Below are 27836 nucleotides of genomic sequence, written 5' to 3' on the forward strand. Positions count from 1 at the left end.
TGGATGTAGGTGACACAAGACCAGAAAGCTGTAGTAGACAGGGAGGTGCTGCATGAACCAAAGGAGGAAAGTCTTCAGGGTACGATTGGGGTGGGTAAAATTGGGTGAGGAAAAGGTATGAGGCTGGCAACTAACGGTTATTAATGCTTGTAGCTAGGCAAGTTTTAGTACACCTTGAGGGAGATTTTAGTTTGTGTCTGAGTGTATGAATGCATAGGCACCACTGGAATGCAGGAATCCAGAGGAGAGTGTTAGATCTGCCAGAACCGGAGTTACAGATAGTTTTAAGGCACTAGATGTGGGTGCTGGAAATCAAATCTAGGTCCTCTGCAAGAGCAGCAAGTGTTCTTAAGTACTGAGCCATCTCTCCTGCCCTGAGAGAACTTTTAAATACCAAGGATAATATGGATCACAAGAAAAACCAAGTCCCTCAAGTGAGGGCCAGTGAGTAGTTAGTATCACTTAACATATTATTGTTCAAAGCATACAAATTAACTCACTCCCAGGTAACTAGGTGGTGTGGAAGCAACCACTACTAGGGAGGCTGTGGCAGGATGGCCTTGAGTTCAAGAACAGCCTGGGCTATATAGGAAGCCCTGTCTCAAAACCCAGACCCAAACCACACAGAACACCAACTGAAGATTGGGGTTTCAAGGGGGGACTGGTGGAGCTGGTAAGGTGGTGAATGATGGTGTAAATATATATATGAGATAAGAAGAAAACATACAAAAGACAATAGGCTAATGCTACTTTAATCATAATTCAAAACTGCTTCTTCTCATGGTAACACAGATGTCTCATAGCTGTGAACTAGGCGAAGAATTGCACATTTTATAGTAAACTTTAAATTTTTTATTAAAAAGTGATAGGAGCAAGTTGATATTCTCATCATAAAAATAATTACTTTTATTGACAATGAATCTAAATTTCTTGAAAAGCTACATTAGCTAATACAGGGGTGACAAGTTAAGAGCCAGTCTTCCAAACTTTGACTTAATCTGAAGTGATGAAGACACTGCTTCTCCTTGCTTATGTTGACCAATGAAGACTCACCTGAAGACTCATTTTACCAAACGTAGATAGATAGGTGGATACATGGTATCAAAGAAGACACTTTAAACATTTTCACTTTTATTAAAAGTTTTGACAAAGTTCATAAAGTTTTACTATATTCTATCCATTATATGATAACCATGCTGTAGTATAGTAATCATTTTAATATGCACAAAAGCAGAATTCTCACTAAGGAGGACCTGGAAAAACAGCAAGGTAATAATAAGCCTAAAGAAATGTAGTAGTGGGAAAGATTTCAGAAACTCCTCCTGAAGGAACCCAGATGCCCTCTTGCCAGACAGACACTCTGAACAGATGTGCCAGAGCCACAAGTGACAGTGACTTATGAAACAGGAAAACACAACATTCTTTAGGAATGGCATGAGGAGAACCCTCAAGAACCCTTCGCTGAAGGACAGAAAAGCTCTGCTGAGACCAGAATCACACAACAGGCAGAGATCCTTCATGGGACTCATTAAAGGGTTCTCCACGTACAAGCGGAATACAACTGAGGGTCCCAGGGGTCCTTTCCCGCTACCGCACTTGGCTACTTGTGACATTTGGGTGCAAACGCTTAACTGGTGCTAGTCGGGAGAGGCCCAGGCGGAGGCTCTGACTCGGGGACTTGGTGGATGCTCCTGCCAGTGGGCTGCTGCTGGAGCTTCTGCTTCCGGAGGCGGCTGCAAGAAAACACAGGCAAACAAGCAGTTAGGTGGTGTTCTGCTCGACAGAGTCCACCAGGGGCAGCACCAGATCAAAAGAATGACCCCACACTGGAGCTCAGGAAAAGCACAGGGCAGACAAGCACCATAATCTGAAACCCCAACTCTAAAATGCCTTCATCTTTTCTGGCTGCGAAGCAAAAAAAAAAATATATATATATATACAAATTCATGTTTGCAAGGCATTAATATTTTTTATATGTTACAATGCTCAAATGCCCCAGGCCTGAGGACCCTGAAACTGTAGAGGGCAACAGGTCTTGAGCCAAAATTCTGTTGTGGGGATATATATATATCTTCACTAATGCCCCTTGACTCTGTGATAGTCGGATATGTCTGCAGCTTTTTTAAATAAGCATGTCTCTGTTATCTGCAGTTTTATTTATAGTAATGAATCATACTCAACCTTGAAGCCTAACAAGGAAATAGTAAGACGATAAACTGAAGCAATAAAAACACTGGTTTGGAAGGATGTGAAATAACAAGGAACCTATTCACACATAATTCCTGTGACTAGGAAAGAGCTACCAATGGCAGCTTTCTATGCTGGTACCCTTGATAGCAAATTACCGTACCTGGTGGGACCCACCTGGGTCTCTTGCCTTCAGCTGAAGGGCTGCACATTTTTGCTGGTTTCCTAGTGGGCTCAGAGGGAAGTCCAACTGCCTGGGGTAAGGATGGCAATCCTGACTTGATGGCAGCTGGAGCCACATCTATTGAAGTCATTGAATCACATAAAACAAAACAAAAAACACCAAAACAAAACCAACTGTCATACAGGAAGATAATGTTCACAACCAACTGTCATACAGGAAGATAATGTTCACACCTAACATCATATATATGTATATGATGAAGTCTCATAACTTCCAAAAATTCAGAAGACACAGATTACAAATTTGGAAAAAACAAACAAATAAAAAACATTTACTGTCCAGGTGAAGTAGTTCCTTCCTGAAATCCCAGTACTCTAGAGGTTGAGGCAGAAGATCTCAAACTCAAAGCCAGCATGGGCTACAAAGTGTGAGGGTCTCAAAAGACCAAACATCACTGACAGCAAGCCTAAGGACCATGACTTTGGATGAGCATTTCTGTGCCAGGCAATGTGCCAGACATGAACTTTCATCCTTTATGACAACTCCCACCTCAGGATCACTAAGCTACTATCACATAAGTGAACAGAGAGGTTAGGCAATTTGCCTGCAGTTTGACAGCTGTTTTTGGAACACTTATTAGAAACAAGGTTTGACATCAAAGGTCATACTTGTAGCCATTTACAAATAATGCCTCCTCTGTATGTGCTGGAGCAGTGTTGAAGACCCAAGGGTTACAAAGAACACACTATGTGGCCGGCTTGTTCTCAAGGAACTTATTGTCCTGCACCGCACACCAGTGGGAGGATAGCAAAGTGAAGAGCTGCGTCTACTGCAACGTGCTGGGTTCCAGGAATGCTCAGTAGGAGGGGCCTTGGATTTCGTGTGTGTTTAGGAGGTGCAGGAGACACTCATGGGCTGAGCCGAATCATGACGTGTGTGTGTGTGTGTGTGTGTGTGTGTGTGTGTGTGTGTGTGTGTGTGTGAAGATGAGTGAAGGGAAGTTTTCTTGGCAGAGAGTAGAGTGGGCAATGACAGAGTACAAGCTCCTGTACTGATTTAACGTGGGGGGAGCAGGAATCTGAAGGTGGGAAAGGTGAGGAGTACTATCGGTACTGTCATGGACCCACAGGCCATGTAAGAAGTCTGGCTTTCACAATATTACGTTTTCTCAGAAGCGACTTCCATGTTAAAAACTTCTTACTTGGTCATGTTAATAAGACACCTGCCAGAAGACTGAGGCAGGAGGACTGAGAAAGTAAAGTAAAAAATTGGTGTAGCATTTTGTAATAATTTATTGTATAATAAAGGCTCAAAAGTAATCTAACTTTTGAACATAAGAAACAGGTGTTCCATGTCCAAGTTGTCACAAATTCTCACTGTAATAATGACACTAAGATGTTGCAAATGGGTCCTCAAACAGAGATCATGTGTGCAGGAAAGCAAGGACTTAAGCTCATGCAGGCCTCACTGTAAACATCCAGACAGCATGGTCCAGCCTCTAAACGAGCAAATCTGGGATTGACCTCCTGATCCTCACTGATGCATACAATTCCAACACATATGGAGATGCTCTGAATGTCAGTGTTCTGATGGTAAGATGTGGGCTCGGCGTTTGCAGGGATGGCTGTGTGCTAACGGGTGGAGGGTTCACACTCACTGTCCATGTGGCTACTAGGGCTCAGTGTTCTCAGCTTTTCTCCCCATCCAGGATTCCTTTTAACTAGAGATGAGTGTTAGCAAAATGTTGCAGATGACAAAGGCAAAGATCCGGAAACACAACAACAGGACTCTAGAAAATGATGAACTTGGGAGCAGGCTTACCTGATGCCTCATATTTGTGTTTTGATTTCTTTTCTTTTTCCACTGCCGGTTTTCTCTGCACTGCTTTCTTCTTTGTTTCTTTAACTTTATTTTTTCTTACTGAAAAGTTTTCATCACTTTCTTCACTCTCATCAAAATTAGAATCATTTTCTGAATCTTCACCTAAAATAGACAGTTACATATTCTGTCTTTATTTTAAAAAGTGAGACTTCTGTTGCCTCGTCTGCAAGGGCCTCACTGTCACTCAACACACTAGGGATGCTCTTGCCTCTGTGAAAGCAGTTTTTAAGCACAAATCCAGCCTCTTCTGACATGAAGTAACTTCATTCCCACCAGGCTTTTATAACCCCCACTTCCTCTGTAGTGCTTTATTTTCTACAGTCCCAGGGCACAAACCCTGGAAACCACACTTGCTAGACAAGAGTCCTACCATCAAGCTGCCTGAGGCCCTTCAGCTTCCACACCATAACTCTAAAAACATTACCTATGCATTTACTGTCTGTGACGCCTCTTTATATTTTGAATAGTTTTGCTCATTACTATCTGCCTAGCACCTACAATATAGTAAACACCATAGGCATCAAATATTTGTTCAGTGAGTGTTGATGAATAGGTCTGTTATTTGCTAACAGAAGGTTAAAATCTAAAATGTTGTATCTGATTGGTACAGACTTATTCTTTTAAATTTTTAACATATTATGATGTTGTCAAAGTCACCACATTTTCTCTTTGCCCTAATTTCTACTAAGTCTGCAAACAACTGATAATAAAATTGTTTCATAGCACTTTCAACTCAAAATACTCTCTAAGTTTCTACTAGTTATAGAAAAGCTGAAACCTCTTAGAACAGTTGAGTTGCTTCATAGCTAGTGGCAGCCCAGCCTGTCTCTTCGGCCTCTTCCCAAGATTCCCATTGAATCTGCTTGTCTGTCCCACTGCTCAGAAATGTGACTTTGTCCCTTGGTCTTGCTGCTTGTTTGTCCAGAGAAGGTTTAAAGGCTATCCCTCCAGTTTCTCCCTTTATGGCTAAGCTCAGCTTAACTCTTTTACAGATGTCAAAGGCTCAACACAGTGCTTTGCACACATCCTACTCGCCAAGAAGTTTTTCTGAATCCCCAGAATGAGCTTGAAGCAGGATGTAACTCACCAGTTGCACTGTCCGGCTCAGTGTCATTAGCACTGCTGCCATCACTGCCTCCCGAAGGCACCCTCCTCCGCCGAGCCTCGGTTTTAGACGTTATTTTTTTCTCTCCTCCAACACTGCCGGCATCCTTGTCCTCCACAATCTTGGCCAAATTTTCTGGAGACAGGAACATGAGTGAGAACTCTGGGCGGACTCTACGACCCCTGTTGTCTTCCTCTGATTCCAATACCACACTACACAGGCCATGCTGGGATGAAGTCCATCACTCTCCCAGCAACAGACTCTGGTTTTAAGGGTTAGTCTGAGACTCTAAAAATCATTGCCAAAGAACTTTCCAGATGGTACTGGGAAGATGCAGCCCTTGAGTGGTCACCTGTTGTGCAGTGGAGGGCCTGAGTGGTCATGACTGTCCAGTGGGAAGAAAAGAGGTCTGTTGTCAGAGAGAATAAGACTAAAGCATAAAGAAACAAAGGCCACGGGACAGAGTCTTGGGACACAGGAACTTAACAGGCACAGGAACTTAAACAAATTAGAAAAATAGCACTGTGAATGAACCGTTATAAACATCAAAACTTACCTGAATTATCACTGGCTACACTGCAGTTAGAGACAGGAGACTGATCCGTTATTTCTGTTTTCCTATCACCTTGGCTGTCAGTGCCTACCGTAGGAAGTAAGCAAAGAACTTCAGATGCATCCTAATCAGTCAGGGTCTAAAAAGCAGGAATATAACCAATGGAACATACAAACACACAGACTGGGATGAACCATCCCAGACTCATAGCAGCCCAGTGGTTTTACTTGGAGGAGCTAACACATATTACGAGTGTGGGCTCTAAAATAAGACTCAGGTTTACAGTCAAATTCCATATGTAAACTTGTTTATCTTCTCTAGATTTAATTTCCCTGTCTATAATACAAAGATAACATCTTATATGATTATTGTAGAAGATTAAATTCAAGTGGCAACTGCTTATATGGTCAAATACAATCAATAAATATTATTTCTGTATGGACAAATTCATGCTCATGCCAATTTAAGCTCTGTGGTGACTTGAATGAGAACTGTGCCCATAAGCTCACATATTTGAACGCTTGGACCCCACTGGCAGCACTGTTTGGGATGTGGAGCTTTGCTGAAGGAAGGAAGTCACTGGAGGCCTCAGTTCCTTTCCAAGTCACTCTCTCACTTCCCTGGGTGTGAATAGGGTCAGCCAGCTTACTGCTCCTACACCTGCTGCCATGCTCCCCCTGCCATTAGAAACTCCTAACTATCTGGAACCCCAAGCCAAAATAAACTGTCTTCTATAAACTGCTCTTGGTCATGGTATTTTATCACAGCAACAGAGAAGAAACTGACACAAACTCTTTCCAATCATTGCAATCTAAAAAACGATAAGGAGCTAGAGTGTTTGCACAGTATGTACGCACCCTGCATTGACCTTTAAATGACGATCTTGACAACAGTACGTCCCTATGCTATTAAGAGCATTACTCAGTGGGGGCTACTTCTAAGAAAACTTCCTGCTATACACTCCAGTCTCTTCAGATGAGTTCTGTTCCCCTAATTTTAGATACAGTACACGGTAACACGCTCGAAATCTGATTCCTGATTAATCGTCTTCACAATCAAAATGATTGATTTTTAAAGAAGTAAATAACTTTAAAAAGTAAAAGACTCACCCATTTCATCATATGCTACACAGTTACAGAAAAAAAACTTCAGAGGTGAAAAATCACAGAGAAATCTAAAAGTCATACTCTGAAGTCTATTGAACTTTCTATGAAGGTTGGTGTTTCTAATCTTAATAGATCACACAAATTATCACTATTAGGTCATGTTCAAGAAATTTAGATTTAAAAGCTAAGAAATTGGAGTGCTAGGGTTGTACAGATCTTTTGACAAGATTGGACTCTTATGACATAGCATCATGCTGTCACAGAGTAAGTCCCGGGCTTTTTTACGTGCCGAGCAAAGAGATGTCTGTGTGGGACACTGACAGAGCTGAATAAAGAACTGAATCCATAGGTGCCCTCTGCCAAGTGCTCCTTTTACAGATTAAATGCATTCCTTCCTCTGTGAAGGTCTGCCCTAAAAATGATCACAAAAACTGTAAGACACTTTTTAAAGATAAACACAGGAAATAGAGTTACTTTTCTCTTGAGAATTCTGCACAGTGACTGTTGGAAGATCCTTCACAGATAAAGCCAGGGCAACTTCTAGGCCTCGCTGGAAGACCTTGTCATCTAAAGCCATCCTAAAATAGATGTGTGAAACAATGGAGTTTTAATTTCAATTAGAGCACTAATACCATTAAATCTAAAAACTTTCAGCTACCTTCCAAAAATGTTCCTAACATGTCTTTGACTGACTTGAGACTCCTATCAAGTCACGGAATACTAAAAGTACTCTCAAGGAGTCTTCAAGGTGAATTAGGAAGGTGGAGAAATAAGCCATACAAATAATTAGTCCCCAAAAGGCAGATTGTAAAGCCTTCCCGCTCAAGTTGACCCATCGTTCTAATGATTATAACAGGAAAACACAAAGACATATAAGGAAAAATTACAAAAGGGAAGAAAACTGAAATGTACCATGAAGAACTATTATTTTTTAAGTAAATTATACTGGTGGGGATGAATATGGTCTTAATAATTCTATGCATGTATGAAACTCAAGAAGTTTTATTGAGATATAATTCATGTATTATAGTTTTCTTTTCCCTCCTCTTCTCCTTGAGACAGGGCATCATGTATCTTAAGTTGCCCTCAAAACTTAGCAAAGTATAATTTCTGGTCTTCCTGCTGAATAAAATCTAGGAACTCCTGCACAGAAGACAAGAACTTATCCATAGCCCCATAAAACCCATCATTTTAAAGGAGATAATTCAGCAGCTTTCAGTATCTTTGGAGTTTTGAAAGCATCATCTAATTTAGAACACTTCATTATCCACACCCATCAGCAGACATTCCTGATTACCCTGCGTGCGCTGGTTTTATGTCAAACTGACACACTTTACAGTCATTTTGGAAGAGGGAACCTCAATTAAGAAAATGCCCCCAGCAGATAGACTACCGAGTAAGTTTGTGGTACATTTTCTTGATGTGGGAGGGCCTAACTCACTGTGGGCGGTGTCATATCTGGGCTGGTGATTCTGGGTACTAGAAGAAAGCAGGCTGAATAAGTCACAAAGAGCAAGCCAGAAAGCAGCATTCCTCCATGGCCTCTGTATCAGCTCCTGCCTCCAGATTCCTGTTCTAACTTCTCTAAGTGATGGACCATGCTGTGTAACTCTAAGCTGAAACCCTTTCCCCCCATTTTGCTTTTGTCTGTGGTGTTTTAGCATGGCAGTAGAAATGCTAACTGGGACATCGCCACCCTTCTCTCAGTCTCAAACAACTAGTAATCCATCTTCGGTTACACGGATTAATTTATTCTGGACACTTCACACAAGTGGAATCATATGTAATATGTGGCTTTGTGCCTGGTGTAGAAAGCATGACATTTCCAGGCTCATTCACATTGTTGTTATCATTCATATGTTGGTTATCTTTTGTGGCTGTGTCCATGACAGAGAACTCATTTTATTTAACCAATTGTTGACTCACAGCCATCCAGTTGCCTTCCTGTTTTTAATACTATGAACATTGTTATAAACATTGACAAGAAGCGGGCATATTTTCAGTTTCCTTGGGTACTATGTAAGCCATGCATAGAATAGTCCTATGTTTAATATAATGAAGAATGTTAATCTATTTTCTTGGGTACCTGCACCCATTCTACAATCCTACCAGCAGCAATGTCTGAAAGTTTAGATTTTGCCACATCTTCACTAACACTCACTAGCACCACCTAGTGGGTGAGAAGAATTATCACACTGTGGTTTCCCCTTTTGTTTCCCTGACAGCTAAAGATGCCCTGCATCTTTTCCTGTGTTTGCTGATTACTTCTGTAACTTTGGAGAAATGCTCATTCAGATTTTATATGTTGAGGTTGGACTACCAGCCTATTCACTGCAGAGCTGAAGTGTTCTTTATATACTTTGGATGCAAATTACTTAAGTTGTATCTGAAAATGTTGTCTCCACCCCTTCCTTTCTGCATTATAATTTTGGGGTCTCTTAGGACTGCCTTCTCCCTCTTGGTACCAAATGATGAGATGTCAGGGTTAGTCTAGACATTATAGGACCTTCTCTTTGTTGGACAAATCACGCAGGATAGTGAGAAAGTATCTTTTATCTACAGGGACAAAATGGTTTAAAACGTTTGTTTTAAAACTGCCTTTACACTTATCCTTTCAACAAAGTAGCTTCGTTGAGATTTGAAGGGGCTGAAATAGGTAGAGTTAGTAACATCATTGTTTAATGTTACAGTTTTTTCCTTTTATGTTTGTGAATTTATTTTTCAAGTGAGGATGTCAGAAAGCACTAAGTGGCACCACCACTCACCACCCACCCAAATTCCCATTTCAACTGAGGTACTGAATGAGCAAGTCTGACGGACACCATGCATTTTCTGTGTCTTACCTCTCACCTTTTTTTAGGGGCTGTTGCTGGTAGGATGTCTTCTTTTTGAAGAGTCTTCAAGTTAGGTTTTGGTTTGTCTTGCTTTAACTCCTTTGGCAAGGTTTTGGACTTTTTGTTTCTAGGCATGGTTGCCGAAATAAAATCATCTATGTTTGCATAAATTATAAAGAAGGAAAATTATTTTCTTGGCAGCTAAAATTCATTTATTCACATTTTATGCATAATCATGTTTAATTTCTACACCTTAAAACAATTAATAAAACAAATTGTCTCTACTTTCACTCATCTATATCAAGATGAATGGTGGCCTGTGTTTTAAAAATATCAACCTATCAAAATCCAAGTCACTGCAAACTACAAAGATAGGTTAAGACAAGTCATAACAATTAACTAAAAACCCACAGAATCATTAGGGAAATTGGAAGGAAATGATTTAACTGAACTTCACAATGTAGCCCAGCATGTTTACAAAGGTACATCAGTGGTAAAAAACCAAGCCTATGGAAACAGGAAGCACCACTGACAAGGCCAACTGACTCCACAACAGCTTCTATCTGATACCCAGAGCCTTCCTCTGCTCTCATCAACTCTCCCAACCCACTGCTGCTTCTCACAGCCTTTTCAGTCCTACACATCAAGTCCCCTGTGGTTCTTCTAGGGACACGCAAAAAACCCCACGTATGACACCAATGTGTACCTGTAGGATCGCATGCTTTTTAGAAAAATTTAACATGTTCTTTTGTGCTTCCACATACAGAAATATAATTGTAATTTTTTGCACATTCTACCCCACCTCGTATCATGAACACAATTGGCAACCTGTAAGTACCTGATCACAGAGCTTTGACAGTGATAGAGGTTAAAAGTTATCTGCTATACTATTTTTTTCTCAAGTTGTAGACACACTTAATGCAAAAGAGATTTCTCTGAATAGAGAAACTGCTAAAGTGTTTGACTTAAAGGAAACTACGCTGGTGTGGAAAGAAGTGTAATAATGTACTTCTAGGGTGAGGTGACAGCTCAGTGGTAGGGTATTTACTAAGCATTGGGAGGCCCTGGGACTAATTTGCCAGCACACACATCCCACACAGAGGAAAAAAGTATTCTACTACAAATACACTGCAACTCAGTGAAATGTTTCTCTAACTTTGATCAAAGTTCTAACAACAAACACAAACGTAATACAGCAAAGCTTAAGCCTAAGCTTTCAGGGTCTAATTTTTCTGTATCTAACTCTGAGGAAAAAATTTCTCAATCTGTTAAGCAAAACTAAAAAGCTCTACTTACCATCAGAGTCACCACCAGAGTCCTCAAACTGTGAGTAATTAACTGGTTTTCTATTTCTATGATCAAGACAAAATCTTCATTAATACAAATATTAATTTTTTACTTTCACCTTAAAGTTATTAATAGTCTTGAAGAATGGAAAATGAGTTTGAAGTCTCTTAGAAGTACTTTAATCCAAAATATTATTTGCATTTAACACTAAGAAAATTGTCATACCTAGCTGGGCGGTGGTGGCACACGCCTTTAATCCCAGCACTCGGGAGGCAGAGGCAGGCGGATCTCTGTGAGTTCGAGGCCGGGTTGGACTGACAGTCTCCAAAACAATACAGAGAAACCCTGTCTCATAAAACCAAAAAAAAAAAAAAAATTGTCATACTTAATAGACATGATGTGGGCAAAAAAATAATTCAGGAAACCCCCAACATTAGAAGAATACAAATAATTATCAATTAAAACTTATATTCTGTTTAGTGGCTACTGGGCACTTATAAATTCCTTTGTAATCGTTCTTTGTTTACATTATAAAGTATCCCTTCAGTTTTAACATATCTTTAAAAAATCCCTCAGAGGTGGAGTCACAGTTGTTAAGAATATGTACTGCTCCTTCGGAGGACCTGAATCTAGCTTCCAGCATCCATGCCAGGCAGCCCATAACCACCTGGAACTCCAGCTGTAGGGGTTAAAAACCCTCTGACTTCTTCAGGCATTTGCACTCAGATCCACACACCTACACAGACACAAAGACACACAGAAACACACACACACCCCTAAAAACAAAATAAATATTTAAAATAAATCTTTCTATAATACCAAATAATGTCTTTTTAATGGGATGGACACTTTAAAACAGTTTGTCCCAACCATCTTTGTGGGAACTAAAGTAGGCAGAGGAAAAGGTATTCAATACAAAAAGGTTAATTTTTCTCCTCTAGGAAAGCAATGCAAAGTTGTCCAGTTTTCCCTTCTGTTGTCTAATAAGTACCCCATATAAACAAGCTTGTTGTTTACAGTTGCCTGCTCTTTCAAGCAAAAATGGGAGTTCTTTGAAAAAGGCTTGTCCAGCTCATACTAAACACCTATAGGTGTTTCTTTTGGTGAAACACAGTGTGTGCCTTCCCATAGCCTCAAACACATTAAAGGAGGTGTTCATGCCACTCTCCCACTCTTCAGAGTTTAAAAATTTGACAGCTGCATGAAATATGACAGCATCTTTAAAAACAATAGATCCCAACTGTACAATGGAACTGGAGGAACTGGAGGTATGTGACACATCACTACAACTTAAATGGTCCTTTCTGCCTAGGGGTTGAGGGCCATAAAAGAGGCATAAAACCAAAAGCCTCCTAAAAAGGTAAGTATACTCAGGTTGAGGTATAACACACACATTAATTCTTATTGGTTCATGAAACACAAATTACCTATTGTATTTTGGAAACTCAGTAGGGTGAGAGATATGCAGAAAACCATTATTTTTAAAAATGATTTTTAATTGTGTGTGTGTGCAGGTATATGCATATGATTATAATATCTGAAAGCCAGAAGAGGGCACTGGATGTCCTGGAGCTAGAAGGGTTGTGAGCTGTCTGAACTGGGTGCTGGGAACTGAACCTGAGTCCTCTGGAAGTGCAGTAAGCACTCTTTTAACTAATGAGCCATCTCCCCAGCCCATAAATGTTTCTCTTTTTAAAAATCTGAGTACGTGGCCATAGAAATTGCAATAACTCTACCATCAGAGTGTGAGGTCACCGCCTCAATTTGTGTTAAGGTACCAACAGTCCTATCACTAATGTAGTGCAAAGCACAGAAGAGTGAAAACAATGCCTTGGTTTTACTGTAACAAAAGTGATGGGCTAGTGATACTTGGCTTGTAAAGCTCACTGCTGTGCAATCCTGATGCCTAACCTCAACTTCAGAATCCAAGAAAAGGTGACAGGAGAGAAATGACTCCAAAGTTATCCACTGACCTCCACATTCAAGATACGGAATGTGTAGCACCATTCCCACCCCTATCATGTACACAAAATAATTAAAACACACACACACACACACACACACACACACACACACACACACACACACGTCATGATCTCACAGACCTGAGGATTCAGGGGACCCTAGAGGCTGCAGGCCACACTTTGACTACTACATAATACCAACATCATTGTCTTCACTATCTGTATGTCTGTCCCTTTCAACTTCACCACATAACAGAAATCTAGTCTAAATCTACCTTCTGAACCTCATTATCTTAGACTTTCCCATCTCAGTCAATACAAAGATCACCCACTATGTAGCTCATTCCCTAAGTCGTCCACTATGTAGCTCAGTCCGTAAGTCATCAACCTTGATCTGTCCTCGTCTCCTCACCTCCGTATCCACTTGTCAGAAGTACCTAAACTCACCTGCTCCATCGCCACGCATTGTGCCAAATCACAATCTGGTGAAACGTTAGCCTTCCACTCTGGCCACGCCTGCTCCCACTCGGGTCTACCTGCCTACACTAAAACGACTGATCTCCCGTTGGTCTAGAATAAAATCCAAAGTCTTTTCTCAAACATGGTCACGCTCAGGGCCTTGGCTTCTACTTATCGATTGAGAATGCCTCTTATGTTTTGTCTGGATGACTCTCTGCTCTCTGAAGTAAGGTTCCTCCCTCCCACTGGGTGACATTGTGGTGTTTACTTTGACGCTGCCCCATCTTCCACAGTACAGGACTAAGTGAATTCAGCAAGTTTAGTTTTGTTTGGTTGTACAGTACTAGGGATGGAACCCAGGGACTTTCACGTACTAGGCGATCAATCACTCCCCATAGCTTCAGTTATACTCGGTAATCCTGCTAAACGGATGGATGGCCTAGCATCCCAGCCGTGATCACGGACAGTAGATCACAACTGTACAACGGAACTGGAGGAACGGAGGGACGTGACAGGTCACTACAACTTAAATGGGCCTTTCTGCCTAGGGGTTGAGGGCCACAAAAGAGGCATGCCTGCTTGGGGGCTGCAGTGCTGAGCACATGAAGGCCACACACATGGTCGCTCGCTGTAACGCAAAGCGCGGCTCAAATGCTAACCTGCCGGGAATAGGGCGGGTGAGCGGGCAACAGCTGCAAGGGGAGGCCGAGAGGGGGGAAGCAGGATGCTGGGTCGGCCGCTCAGCAGCGGTGGCTCTCACCAGAGACTGGCGGCGGTCATCCACCCACCCGCTGCCTTCCGTCAACCCTGGGTGACACTGGCCTCAAGCGTGTCCCCGCGCTTCCTCCCTGCCCCGCGGGACGTCACCAGCGACTCACCTGGTAGGGCGCACCATGGTGCCCGTTCTCAGCCCACAGTCGCAGGGTTCAGGAGCTGGAGAGCAGCTGCGGCGGTTTCAATTCCCGCCCAAACCCAGACACTGCGCTCCACGCCCCGCTGCGCCAGCCCGCCAATCACTGCTCGCCTGCCGGAGGCGGCGCCTGCGTGTTGAGAAGAGCGCGCCTGCGCTCACACACCTTTCCCGGTGCACGCCATTCCGGATCCTGTCGGTCCAGATCCAGTGTTTGTGTTGGCTCTGCACTTTCGTCACCACAGCGATTTGGTACCGACTCTAAAATAGAGTATAAAAGTAGTAACACTCCTCCAAATTTTATAACGATTAACTTAAAGAAAAATTAAATAAAGGGGCTCTTGGGTTGAAGTTTTCTTTGGGGAGTGAGGAAAGGGGAACAGAGGGTAGCGAATCAGCCAAAGAGAATCTGCTGGCTGTAAAAACAAGCAAGAAGTCAGCTGATTTATCGGGCAGCTCGGCTGTGACAGCTCAAAGTCGGCTTTGGCTTCTGAGGTAAGAGGTGAGCCCATGCCAACCGCGAGGAAACCCCTTCACCATGAGGTCCCAGTGAGAGCACCTAATGCAGGCTTAAGGAACCCGAGCAGGCTTCCTGGGCACTCTCCAAAGTGCAACTTGGCATTGTCAGCTCAGTATATGTGGAACACTAGGTTTGTAGGTTGCATGTTGGTGTGACAAGGTGTAAGCACACCCAGAGAAGAATCCGGAGGTGTAAACTGGCTTAAGATGAATTTAACCCGAGATCAACGGACTCTTATAAGCAAATTAATAGTATGAAGATTGCTTTTAAAAATATTTTGTTCTGCTACATGCTTGTAATGCATTCTGATTACTCTTTCCTTCACCTTCCGTATGCCCCTCCCACCCCTACTAACTTAGCATTCCTTCTGACCCCCACATCCCTACCAGTGCGCTTTCCAGATTCGGGAAATTTTTGGTTTGGTTTTATGACCCATTTAACTTAACCAGACCAGACGAATGAGCATTGGATTGCAACTACTTGTTGGATCTTGGTGGGGGCACCAGTGAGCACACAACTGAAGACAATGACTCCCCTTCCACCGATCGTTAGCCAGGTATGGGTCCCTCTGAGTCCTCCCTTAGCTGTTGATGGGCCCTAGTCTTAGGCGCATCCGAAGCTGCAGTGAGTTTATGACTGCAATGCCCGGGTCTTGCCCAGAAAATGGCATTTTGTCGTCCTTTGCTCTATCTTCTGGCTCCTGTATTTTTCCACCCCCTCTGCTGCCTTGTTCCTCGAGCCTTCAAAACGGGTGCTATCAGTGTCTTGTTTGGGGCTGAGCACTCTTCCGTCACTTCTCAGCACCTGGTGTCACCACGAGTATCTGTATTCACTACTGTCCATTGGAAAGAGATACATCTCTGATTAAGGATGAGAGTGGCATTGTCTATGGGTACCAATATTTAGAAGGTGGTTTGACACTGCCAGTCTAACTCAACAGTGGATTTAGGGTTCCTCTTAGGATCTATGATTTTATCTGCTATGGGTTTTTGACCAGGCTTACAGTACCAGGCATGGATTTGCTCTGTAAGCATTACAGCTCAGATGAAGGTATTCTGGCACACAGGAGCCACAGAATACCGAATGTTACAGCTCAGATGGAAAAGTATTCTGGTAAGCAGGAGCCAAGGAATACCACAGATTACAGTAAGCATAGCAACTTACAGCCCTGCTCCAGGGAAAGGCTTCCCCAGTGTAACAGCTCTGCTCCAGTAGGAGAGGGTTTCCCCAGTGAAGTAGTCAGGAAGTAGCTGGGTCCCCCCAGAGTGTAGTGTGACAACTCTGCTTTGGAAGGGGAAGATTTCCCTGGGAAAGTGTTACAGCCCTGCACCTCTCCTCTCTGCTCTGCTTCTGGTGAAACATTATTACTTCTTTCTTCCACTCCATTCTGGCAAAGGAAGGTCTCACCCAAACTCCATTCAAGAGATGTATTGGAAGGGAAGAATCTAGTAGAGTGGCTGTCCTCTGCCACCTTGAACAGGCATAGGGTTTATATTGGGCTTCTTAGGGGGCGGAGTTTTCTAGGGAGAAGATTTCCAGGGTGGGGATTAGTCAGATTTCGGTCCTTGAGCTCAGATTGGCTAGATCTTGTGCTCAGGGATTGGTTTGTTTTCTGCTAGGTTTAAAGTCAGATTTGACTCTGGTTTTAGGACCAAAGTGTGTTTCTTTCACTGGTCCTTTTTTTTCCTTTTGGCTCTAATTAGGTCCAGGGCATATTTCTTTCACTGGCTTTGATTCTAGAGCCAAAGTGTGTTTCTTTGGCACTAGTTTCATGGTGCATTTCTTTGACTCTGGTTGCAGGGTGAAAGTGTGTTTCTTTGGCTATCCTCAGGGTATGTTTCTTTGGCTGGCCCCTTTTTCCTACAGAGCCAACCTCAAATCCAGGCAGAACAGATTGGATATTCTCACACCTCCTGCCTGGCAGGTTAATATAGTTCACAGCTGGGTGAGACCATGAATAACATTTCTCCCACAGCAGCCTGCATAGTATCTTCCAGGGTTATAAAAGCTAACAGCAGAGAGGAATCGTCCAGCTGAGTTCCAGCTGGATTTCTCTATACCATCAACTGAGCTGTGCAGTGTCTTTAGTAATAGAGTTCATCATCTGGTTTTTGTGGGCAACCAAGAAAAATGACAAGAAACTGTATTGCATTTTGGGGAGCTTCAGATGTGTGTGTGTGTACATACATGCTTTTCCTTCCTTCCTTCTTTCTCTTTCTTTTCTTTTTTTTTTTTTTTGCTTTGTTTTCACTTGGTTAAAGACTTGGGAGGGACCCCAGGGTGTTTACAAAACTGCCTAGTGGCTTGAAACGCTCAGATGAAGGTCCTGAGGCTGGCTGGTGCAGAGCAGAGGAGGGAGCCCGTGGAAGGCAAGGCGTCCCAGTCATGCTTGAGAATGAACCGCTCAAAGAGATACTCGGGCAGGCCAGTCTGTATTGGCTGTGGTCCCGTCAGCCTTTGGAGGCTGGTCAGGTGGTTGCCCATCTTCTTGATGAGCTTCAATTCCTCATCCAGGAAGTGGTTTTCCAGGAAGTCACAGAAATGAGGATCTGTGCGAGGAGAACCCAGGGAATGAAGATCCAGCATGGCCTGATTCCGGTTCTTCTCCAGAGCCAAGGCAGCTTCCATGGTCTCCTGGTTTTACCCCACTCATCTTGAGATGGCTTCTGCACCTCCTGGAAGAGTATGGGCACGGGGGCAGTGCGATTGATCGATGGGGGTGCAGTGCAATCGATCAATTGATCAGTCGTTCTGAAACTTGAGGAGACACTTGGTGCCCTCACACTTCTTGTCCAATTCTCAAAAGTGGCCTACACCCTCCAGAGCCACACATCCGGATCAAAATAGTAGTTCAGAGAGGTGTAGGTGTTGGGGGTCCGGCTCGCGGTGCAAGTTGACCAGGAGGTTCACGGCAGCTTCCACTTCGGTGGAATAATTCTAACGAATCTGGGAGGTCATGGCTGAGCGGCCATGTGGAGGGTGCTGGCTGGTCCTAGGAGCCCAGGGCAGTGAGGAGTTGGCTACAAAGGTGGTGACTGGAGAGTCTGAAAAGCACCTGGAAGCTAATCGAGAGGGAGTCCCTGGGTCTGTTCCATCCAAACCCTGTTGAAGCAAGACGCAGATCCACAGGACCTCTGAGGCACTGCTCTGATGCACATGCTTTTTTTTTTTGAAAGGTTACTATGATTTAGGTAGAGAGCAGTTTAAGAACTGATTTGGTAGGGAAATCCTAGCAATGGGAAGTGCAGTTAGGAGGCTGCTGAATAGAACTTTAAGGGATGTCTATTCCTACTCTCTTTACTACATTTTCTTTTCTTTTCTCTGAATAGTCTGGTTTGCATTGTGGGCGGCATCATGTGTGGTTTCTTCTCTATATTTGCTTGCTACTTGGTCTTTTGTGTGTTCTCTTTCCCTTTTCCCATCACATCTCATGCCCACCATGTCTGATATCTTCAAGATTCCACCAGGACTCTGTTGTGATTGATGCTTTGCCAGTTCCATAATCTCTATACCAGCATCCCCCTAAGTATCCTCTTGTCCCCATCTCCGTTCCTTCCCTCGGATTAAATAGATTTTGTTCCTGCCTAGGAATAAAAGTACTTTCTGAGCATATTGTTGTCCCTAAATTAGCTTTAAAATAACTTTTCATTTTAGAAAAGCAGCATTTTATTTTTGTCATGGAGATTAATGTGCAGGAACAAACAGGAAAAACTAGAACAGGCTGGTTGTGGTGGTGCACATCTGTAATCCCGGTTCTTGGGAGTCGGTGGGGATGCTGAGGCAGGAAGATTAAATGAAGTTAGCCTGGGCTACATAGTGAGTCCTAAGCTATCCTGGACTGCACAGTGAGAACATGTCTAAAATGAAACATAAGTAAAATACAAACTGGAACAGTTGGTTCAGAACCGCAGGGGTGCAGTCTCTGAGTGCGCCTAGGCTGTGTTTTAGAGGTGCTGCGGCAATAATGAAACATGTTTCCTGTGGACGTTTGACGCTGGCTTTTTTTGTTCATTCTACAGAAATCCTGCGGAAGAATATGAAGAAAAACCAAGAAAGATTCTGCAGCAAGGAAAGAGAATTCGTGTACACATTCAAGGCAGGAAATGAGCGCTTCGAGCTGAGAGTGCCCCTCAGGTTCCCTGTGGACGAGAACACCAGCCATTTGCATGGCCGTTTGATGCTGCTGCACAATTTGCCCTGCTTCATAGAGAGTGGTGAGGACTGATTTTCTTTTGTGTCCCTGCAGTCTCTGTTACTGGATGTTTCTTTTGTAGAACACAGATTCTTGATCTTGGGATGTGACCTGTGGGATTGCACGACTGAATGTTAGGATGGTGAAAAATAATGGCAAGAGGAAATGCTTCTCAAACACAAGTGACCAAAAATTAACTCAAAATCAGATGCAGAGTGGGTTCGTGGCACATGCAGCTTGTACACTTTGTACTGCTGGTGCCACCACATTATGCACCTTCGATGAGGGCTGCCCACCGCTTCCTGCCTCAGTCTCAGATTGCTGTTAGGAACTGCAATGCTTTTACTGTGCACACAGTTTTCTGCTCTTGTATAAACAATGGCTTAATCATGGAAAGCTAGGAGTTTGGTATTTTCCCTCCTCGTTCCTCAACATTGAAGTTTTAAATTACCGTGTCTTTAGATTGTTTTGTGTAGAATGTTTGAGTTTAAAAACAATTTTTTATTGTATTCATTTATTGGGAGGGCAGAGCCAATGTGTGCCACAGATCCTGTGTGAAGAGAAAGAACAGCTTACAGAGTTGCTACTTTACTCCCACTGTGTGGATCCTGGGATCTGACTCAGGTTGTCAGCCTCAACTCTCCAATGTTTGATTTTAAAAATTGCTGCGTTAGTTGGTGACTTTAGTTTTATAAAAATTTGTTTAATGAATTTTGACACAAGATTAAGACAGAATTGCAAACAATTTCTGAAATGTCCTTAAATGTATGTTTTGCCATTTCATGCTACATATTTATAAGAAATAGCATTCTTGGCATTGACAGTTATAAAATGAAAATGAGAAATATTAAAAATATTCTACATCCTGAAGTCTAACTATTCAGCCAAGATTTAATTATTTGTGTAAAAATGAACAAGCATATTATTTCATCAGTATGCATCTTTGTTTTAGTCTTTGTATGAATGTGTGTAGGGTATATGTGTGTTGGGGTATATGTGTGTGGGGTGTATGTAGGATGTGTGGGGGTGTGTGTATGTGGGGAGAATGTGTGTGTTGGTGTGGGGTTGTAGGGGTTTGGAGCATGTGTGTGTTTGGGCGTATTGTGTAGGGGTTTATGTGTAGGAGTATATGTGTAGGGGTAGGTGTGGGTGTAGTTATATGTGTGGGTGCAGGAGAACAAAAATTGGTATCAGGTCTTCCTCTATTGTTCACATTTTTTTGAGAAAGGGTCTTTTACTGGCCCCAGAGCTCACCAATTCATCAAGATTTGCTTTTTAGTGAGCCCCAGGGACCCAGTACTCCCCTGAGCAGCAATTACAGGCACATACTGCTATGCCCAGCATTTTATATAGGTCCTTGAGATTGAAATCATACATGCATGGCCCAAACTTTGCTTACTGAGTCATCTCCCCAGCCTTTAATTTAGTCTTTAATAAATAGTAGAATTTATATACACTTAGGTTTATATTACAGTGGTAAAGATCATGACCAAGAGTAACCTGGGGGAAAATGGGTTGTAGTTGCATCCTATCTTCAAGGAAGTCAGGGCAGAAACTCAAGGCAGGAACCTGGAGGAGGAACTAAAGCTGGGGTCACAGAGGAGCACTGCTTACCAGCTTGTTCTCCATGGCTTGCTCAGCCTGCTTTCTTACAGTACCCAGGACCACCAGCCGAGGAGTGACACCACCCACAGTGGGCTAGGCCCTCCCACATCAGTCATCAATCCAGAAAATGCTCCAGGCCTGTCCACATGCCAATCTTGTGGAAACACTTCCTCAACTGAGGTTCTCTCTTGGAAGACTGACATGTCAAGTTGACAAAGCAATAACGAACTAAATATCTGAGTCATATAAAACTTTAAGCTAAAGCTGAATAACAATTGTGTGAATATTAATGCCTTCATAAGATCAAGTACACCACTGTTATGCAGCTGACATATAGTGTATTACCTTTGAGGCTAGTAAACTATATAGTTTTAGATATTAAATCTCGTTACAGGGTTATTTATAGAATGTGACATTATTCTATACTGACTACATGAAGTAGTTTTAAAAAGTAGTGCTATTTTTGTTTCAGAAGTTAGCAATGAGAAGTAAATGTGACCTGGCTGTGTTTGTCTTCTGTACAAAGCCTGAAGGGCTTATGTTTTTTGACTTAACAACCACAGAGGGCAAACTTCAAAGCTTTCTTGGAAAGAGTTCTTTTCAAGCTATCATGTGTTTTTTTCTAAAGCTTGGCTTTGCTTCCATAGAAGGCAAGTTCTTTCGTGTGGAGTAGTACAACCTTTGTATGGGTTATAACATTTGAAAAAACACTTGTACTTGCACAGTTTAAGTCATTCTTAAATCATTCTTAAACTTTGAACATGTGAACTGTCTAAAAGAAATCTTAATTTTGCAGTAATTTTCACTCTTTATGCATATATTGGTTTCTTAATGGTATAATGCCTTGTTTATGATAGTGTTCTCTGTTGAGAATATATTCATGGAATAAAACAATCTTTTAATGGTCAAAAATAAAACACAAAAAACTTTTGGTGGTGAGTGAGTTGTGAGTGTAACAAGTTTAAGAAGCCCTGTCTAGAATACACAACCCTAAAAGCAGTGGAAGTATAAAATATGAGTTAAGCTTCCAAGAAGAAAAACTGTTTGCCAAAACTTTTCAAACTCTTGTTTATACTGTAGTTGTTTATGAGGTAATTTAGTATCTGAATTAGATGGCATGATAAAAAATTAGCTACAGTACTTAACCTCTGAGTCTGGTTGTGGGGGGTTACCATGTGTCTCAGCATCGCTTGCTTGGTGGAGCTTTGGTGCTAAATTAATCCCTTTTCATTTGCTCATCGGTTTTGAGGTGCCAGGGAACAGAAGGAGCTCCTACCACGACAACCTGCCCGATTTACACACTCATCTGTTTGAAGTTATGTTGAAAGGGCCATGTTCTTTTTCACAACTGGGGGAATTTTCAAATAGAAATCTGTTAGATCATTGTGGGCTTGGATTATGGTTGAAGCTGTATGAGGAGATTTCTGAGACCTCATGAGAAAACTCCAAGGAAACAAGATAAGTATCTTGTGACCTCAATTTCTTCAAAACACAGAATTGTTTTTTGGAATATGTTTTTGTATTCCTCCCAGGTATAGCAGATAGGAGTGAGTTTACATTAGCTGTTGATGTTGTACGGCTCACCCTTGTGGCTGATACTTTACTTAGGTGGCTCTTCTTAACCCTCAGAGTATAAGTTTTCTGATGCTCTGAATAAGTTGGTTATTGCATGAGACTTTAGTTCACCTTATATTTAGGCTCCCTTTTCCCAGGTTCACCCCACCAATTAGAATGGTAAACAGATAAGAGAAGCTAAAAGCATTCTAGCACTGTCATGGCATATAAACCAGGAACCAGGACACAAAAAGGGTGTTGAGACCCCATTGGTAGGTCTCAAAAGGTTGTCCCAACCTAGACAAACAGTATCTCTAGGAACTTGTAAGCTTGTAAGAAATGTGAATTCTACTTTTTAAATTTCGTGTTTGTTCGTTATGTTTCTATGCATCTCTCTGTGTGTGCATGCATCACTATGGCACATGTGTGGCAGTCAGAAGACAAGTTTCAGGAGCGTTAGCTCTCTCCTTCCATCATGTGGGTCCTAGGGACCAAACTCAAGTCATTTGCATGTGTGTCCCCTACTGTGTGTACATCTTGGCTGAAGACAGCATTTGTTGTCTCTCATGCAGACTTAAAAGAATCTTTGAGCCGGTTTGTAGAAGAAGAATCCCTTAGAGACCATGACAGAGATGCTGAGGCAGCCTTGGAGGCTGTTAAGTCAGGTGAAGTTGATCTACACCAGCTGACCAGTGCATGGGCCAAAGCTTATGCTGAGGTAAGAAGAAGTCATATGAAACGAAGTGTAGAACCCATGTTTTTACAAACAATTAATATCCATATGTTCTTGCTTCTATGCTTCCATTCTATGTCAGCGTGAGCTCCTGATACAAAGTGTGTGTGTGTGTGTGTGTGTGTGTGTGTGTGTGTGTGTGTGTGTGTGTGCTTGCTTGCACCACCAAGCACTGGTGGAAATCAGAGGACAATTTAAGGGAATTGACTCTCCTTCCACCATGTAGGTCCCAGGGATTGAACTGAGATTGTCATGCTTGGTGGCAAGTGCCTTTACCCAGTGAACTATTTCTTGGGCCCAACACCATTTTCTAAAAAATGAAATATGTTTGGGATAGTACCTTTGGAAACATGAAGGTACTTTATCTTACATATTTCTTGGAGCATTCCTTTACTTGTTTACATTACTCTATCCGAAGTTCCAGTTGAGCTGATGCCTGAATTTCATCTGACAGCCTAAGCCAGCGATCCAAGTTCATTTTCAGCTCTGGTTACTTCTGTTTTCCCACTTGTCTTTGTTGTTGTTGTATAGCGTCATTGTTTCTCTGTAGAGAGGCAGCTAGTATAGTCTGTTTCATGAAGTCCATACACATTATTATTTTATTTACTAACCTACGAATCTCTTTATAGTATGTTTTTAATAATAAAGTTTTCTTCTGATTATAGATTACTTCATACAAATTATCCTTATTGTGCTGGATAGTTTTATGTCACTTGATATAAGCTAAAGTCATCTGAGAAGAGGGAACCTCAGTTAAGAAAATGCCTCCTTAAAATCAGGCTATAGTCAAGGCATATTCTACATGGGGGAGGGCCCAGCCCATTGTGAGTGGTGCCATTTCCGGTCTGTTGGCCCTGGGTTCTTTAAGAGAGCAGGCTAAGCAAGCCATGGGGAGCAAGGCAGTAAACAGCCCCCTCCATGGCCTCTGCATCAGCTCCTGGTTCCTGTCCTCAGTTCTTTTGATAATGAACTGTTACGTGGAACTGAGTGAAATAAACTCTTTCCTCCCCAAGTTGCTTTGCTCTTGGTGTTTCATCCCAGCAATAGTCACCCTAACTAAGACATTTATAATACGTTCAAATACAACTCAAGCTAGTTGTGAGAAGTTCCACTGTCCTGACACAGCTTCCATTAGCCATGCTGTTCACTCCTTTCTGCCGTCACACGTGTGCGTGGTGTATGGAAATGGGCCGTGGCTCACTGACTCTCTTTACTATTGTGGGCGCTTCCATCCCCTGCTCTGTAGGAATACCTCATTCACTCCACTAGGCAATTCGTAATAACAGCTTAGGTTCTGTCTCCCCGTGTTCTCTTTTGTATTCAAACAATCCTACAGTAACATCTGTATGTGTGTAAATGCCGGGTCTCCATGTCCCTGTCTGGTGTTCATAAGCACAGCCATAACGTCCACATTTCTCCAGCAGTGTGTTAAGCAGAGATGTTCTGCCATAACTAAATGTGTGCATTACCTCACAGACCACCTTAGAACATGCGAGACCTGAGGAACCTAACTGGGATGAAGACTTTGCAGATGTGTACCATGACCTGATCCATTCCCCAGCCTCTGAAACTCTCCTAAATCTGGAACATAATTACTTTGTCAGCATCTCAGAACTGATTGGGGAAAGAGATGTGGAGCTGAAAAAATTACGGGAGAGGTACTTCTCATTATTGTGTTGTTATAATTAAATGTTGCATTGTGTGTTATAATAGCCTGCAGGACATCCTGTCTGCATTTTCGTAAAATTAACACACTGTGCAAAATGCTTGGAATGAACTGTTTTCTTTGCTCTTCAACACAGCCCTACAATTAGTATCTTCAGTTTGCAGGTGAGAAAACCTTGGCTTATATGAATCTAGTAGTTTATCCAAGGGCAAGCTAGAATTCTAACCAACTGAATGTGACTTCAAAACTATCAGCCACTCCTTGTTCTGTTCCTATTCAGCCTCTTCTGGATTGTCTTTCTCTGGGCCATGATGTCTTTCAGTTCTCTTGTAAGCCTCCCACATTAGGAAGAGGATAGAAATAACCATAGCATTGCCCCCAAGGCATGTTATTCAGCTTTGAGTTCCTTCTTTATAGTCTACCTAAGACTGCACACAAAAGTGCCTTCTTAGAGACGCATTTCAGAGGAGTGAAAAGCCACCAGCTTCTTCATGCTAATGTGTGGCTTTCCAGGCTGCTCCCTCCTGTTCTGCTAACTGTGGTGTGAATCAGGGTGTCCTCCTCCTACATAGTCCATTTGATTCAGCAGATCATTTATTACCTTAAAAAGCATTTATTTAAGAGTATGGGCATATATAACATCAAGATAAATTTTAAAATTACTGGTGTACAATGGTTCTTGTTGTGGAAGCTTGTTAAGACCGAATCACACTTAATTTTTGTGACTGATTTAATATTAATACTGAAGAAGTCGACTTAAAATGAGATGCTATGTGCTCCTGTCTCTCATTAGCCTCACACTAGAAAACATTAACAGCGTGTAAATAATATTTTTTATTTTGAGCATCATTATAATTAAGAAAATTGAAATACAAAATGATCACAGATGGATTTCTTTTCTTTCATGAACAATGAACCCAGGCTTTGAGCCTTGTGTGTCTAAGGGCTCAGCCAACTGGCAATCAAAAACATACAAGAAAAAACTCATGGCTATTGCGAACATTCTCAGACTTTTTATCTTGTAGTTACTCCTAAGAATACACTGTAACAACTACTTACATTGCACTAGTTGTTGTAAGTGGTCTAGAGTTTATTTAAAACATGCTGGAGGGTACGCATAGGTTGTATGTAAACACTTTGCCTGCAACCAGTGCCCTGTGAGTCCCAAGGGCTATTGCTCAGGACCCTCCTTGGCTCCTGTGTGTCCCCAGTGCTTTCACCAAGCCTGCCTGCTCCTCCCTCAAAGGCAAGCTGGTCACCGAAGGCTGTTCTGTTTTCAAAATCAGGGCTGATCCTGTTCTGTTTGTTTATTACTCTTCAGTACTACCAGAGGCAATGAATTAACTCACTAATTACTTTCCCTCTCTGCAGCTTGATGTTTTTTCTATTGTGGAATAGGTTTTCTAGGAGAAGTTATGACATCTCATCACTTGACATTCAGGCTGCAGAGTTGTCGTGCCTGGTATCCTGGGCCACTCTATTGTTAGCATTTATCTGAAATAGAATAGACTTTCTTTTAATCAAGGCACTATCTTAAATCACCAATCATATGCTTAGCTCCTTGCATTTAGGTTACATTCAGAGTGACATAAATGTTCATGAAAATCTCCTTGAAATCTTTTGTCTTTTTCATTTGAGAAATTTTCTGCTTTTATGAAACCATATTCAAAACAGTTCTTTAAACTTTAGAAGAAATGGCAATAATACTTTTTATCCACTAGAGGGAACACTTGTAAAATATTAATGCAAATATGTACCTAAGTTTTTAACAGACATTTTTGTTTCTAATGAAAATCTCTCTTATAAGCATAATCTTCAACTGATGCCTCATATTTTCTAAAATATTAATGGCCAGGAGTTGGGGTGCACACCTGTAATCTCAGTTTTCAAGAGGCAGAAACACAAGGCCACCAGGGCTACATAGTGAAACCCTGACTCAAAAAGCAAACAAAACAAAAAAGTTTATGGGATCATCTATGTTGTATATAGTGAAGTGGGAGCTAAATATTACTGAATATTTACTTCCAGAAGATGTCAAAGTATTCATGTTTGTAAATTGTGTATGAGTTTCGTTTCTTACATCTATCTGTCCTCCTTTTAATGAATAAGTATAAACTCAGTTTTAAGAACAATTTATTCAACTAAAATGACAGTAAAACTTAGTTTGTGTTCTATTCTGTTTATACTTAATTGCATATGTATGTATGTGGAGTATGTACATGTTTATATGGGTATGTTCATGTGTGTAGGTAGGTGCTGTGTGTGTGTGTGTGTGTGTGTGTGTGTGTGTGTGTGTGTGTGTGTGAAGGCCACAGGTCAATAGTGATTGTCTTCCTCACACTCCGTCCTCAATATTTTTTGAGACAGGGTCTCTCACTAAGCCTGAAGTTTATCTATTTGACCAGGATGTCTTGCCAGTGCACATCCAGGAATCTGCTATCTCTGCCTCCCCATCACTAGGGTTATAGATGTGTGCCACAACTCCTAGCTTTTCTATAAGTACTGGGCATCCAACTGAGCTATCTCCCATCCACTCAAAGTATCTTTTGGAACAAACTTTGCATGCATTTGTAGTAAAAGCTAAGTTTTACTTTGGTATTTTAATCAACGCAGTCAGAACAGACAAATTATGAAAGTACATCCCAGGAAATTTTCACAGAGCAAGCTGACCCTTATAACCACCACCCAATCAAGAAATAGGATGTTTTCAGTGATACAGAAGCCCCCTCTCATGCCTTCCTAGTCACCACTTCCTTTCACCTGTAAATAACTGTTGTCTGTATTTCCAACATCATTGAGTAGCTTCTTCTGGAGAGAGCCATTGCATACATCGTTTCTTTGGGTAAATGAAGACAGTAGTACTAGGCTACGAAGCCAGTTTGTATTTTACATCACTCCTTAAAAGTAATTGTGTGACTTCAGTTTCTCTTTTCAAACTTAGTTGGCAGTTTCTGGGTATAGTGTAGACCAGCTTCAGCATTGAGTTCAAGTCAGTTCTCATATACTTGCACAGAAAATCTGCTTAGGCCAGGCGTTGGTGGTGCACACCTTTAATCCCAGCACTCGGGAGGCAGAGGCAGGCAGATCTCTGTGAGT

General features: G+C 42.0%; 2 protein-coding genes and 1 pseudogene across 5 annotated transcripts in view; 1 reads left to right on the top strand and 2 right to left on the bottom strand.

The window, feature by feature from the left end:
• Positions 1-837: 837 nt before the first annotated feature.
• Rad51ap1 (RAD51 associated protein 1) lies at positions 838-14598 on the bottom strand. Of its 2 annotated transcripts, none has more exons than XM_021235294.2 (9): positions 14439-14598; positions 11147-11202; positions 9867-10005; positions 7491-7594; positions 5914-5997; positions 5340-5492; positions 4193-4354; positions 2365-2488; positions 838-1733 (listed from the first exon to the last, which is right to left on the bottom strand). In XM_021235294.2, exons 1-9 carry the CDS (start codon positions 14453-14455, stop codon positions 1628-1630), a joined length of 945 nt encoding a protein of 314 aa, XP_021090953.1. In that variant the 5' UTR covers positions 14456-14598; the 3' UTR covers positions 838-1627. The 2 variants fall into 2 exon arrangements, with proteins under 2 accessions (XP_021090953.1, XP_012979077.1); XM_013123623.3 differs by having other exon boundaries at positions 2351-2488; positions 14439-14596.
• Positions 14599-14824: 226 nt separating this feature from the next.
• CUNH12orf4 (chromosome unknown C12orf4 homolog) overlaps positions 14825-27836 on the top strand; it is a 39938-nt gene continuing 26926 nt past the window's right edge. The window contains exons 1-5 of one of the 3 annotated variants that reach the window (XM_040738049.1): positions 14914-14965; positions 15380-15546; positions 19010-19204; positions 22914-23059; positions 24551-24732. In XM_040738049.1, the coding sequence (XP_040593983.1) occupies positions 19027-19204; positions 22914-23059; positions 24551-24732 (506 nt within the window). In that variant the 5' untranslated portion in view covers positions 14914-14965; positions 15380-15546; positions 19010-19026. Of the gene's footprint in view, positions 14973-15379; positions 15547-19009; positions 19205-22913; positions 23060-24550; positions 24733-27836 lie in introns of all 3 variants that reach the window. The other 2 variants (XM_040738048.1, XM_040738050.1) reach the window with 2 other exon arrangements.
• LOC101842293 lies at positions 17304-18508 on the bottom strand (annotated as a pseudogene).

The sequence above is a fragment of the Mesocricetus auratus genome, unplaced genomic scaffold (assembly GCF_017639785.1).
Source record: "Mesocricetus auratus isolate SY011 unplaced genomic scaffold, BCM_Maur_2.0 Super-Scaffold_100676, whole genome shotgun sequence".
In the NCBI taxonomy this organism is placed as follows: domain Eukaryota; kingdom Metazoa; phylum Chordata; class Mammalia; order Rodentia; family Cricetidae; genus Mesocricetus; species Mesocricetus auratus.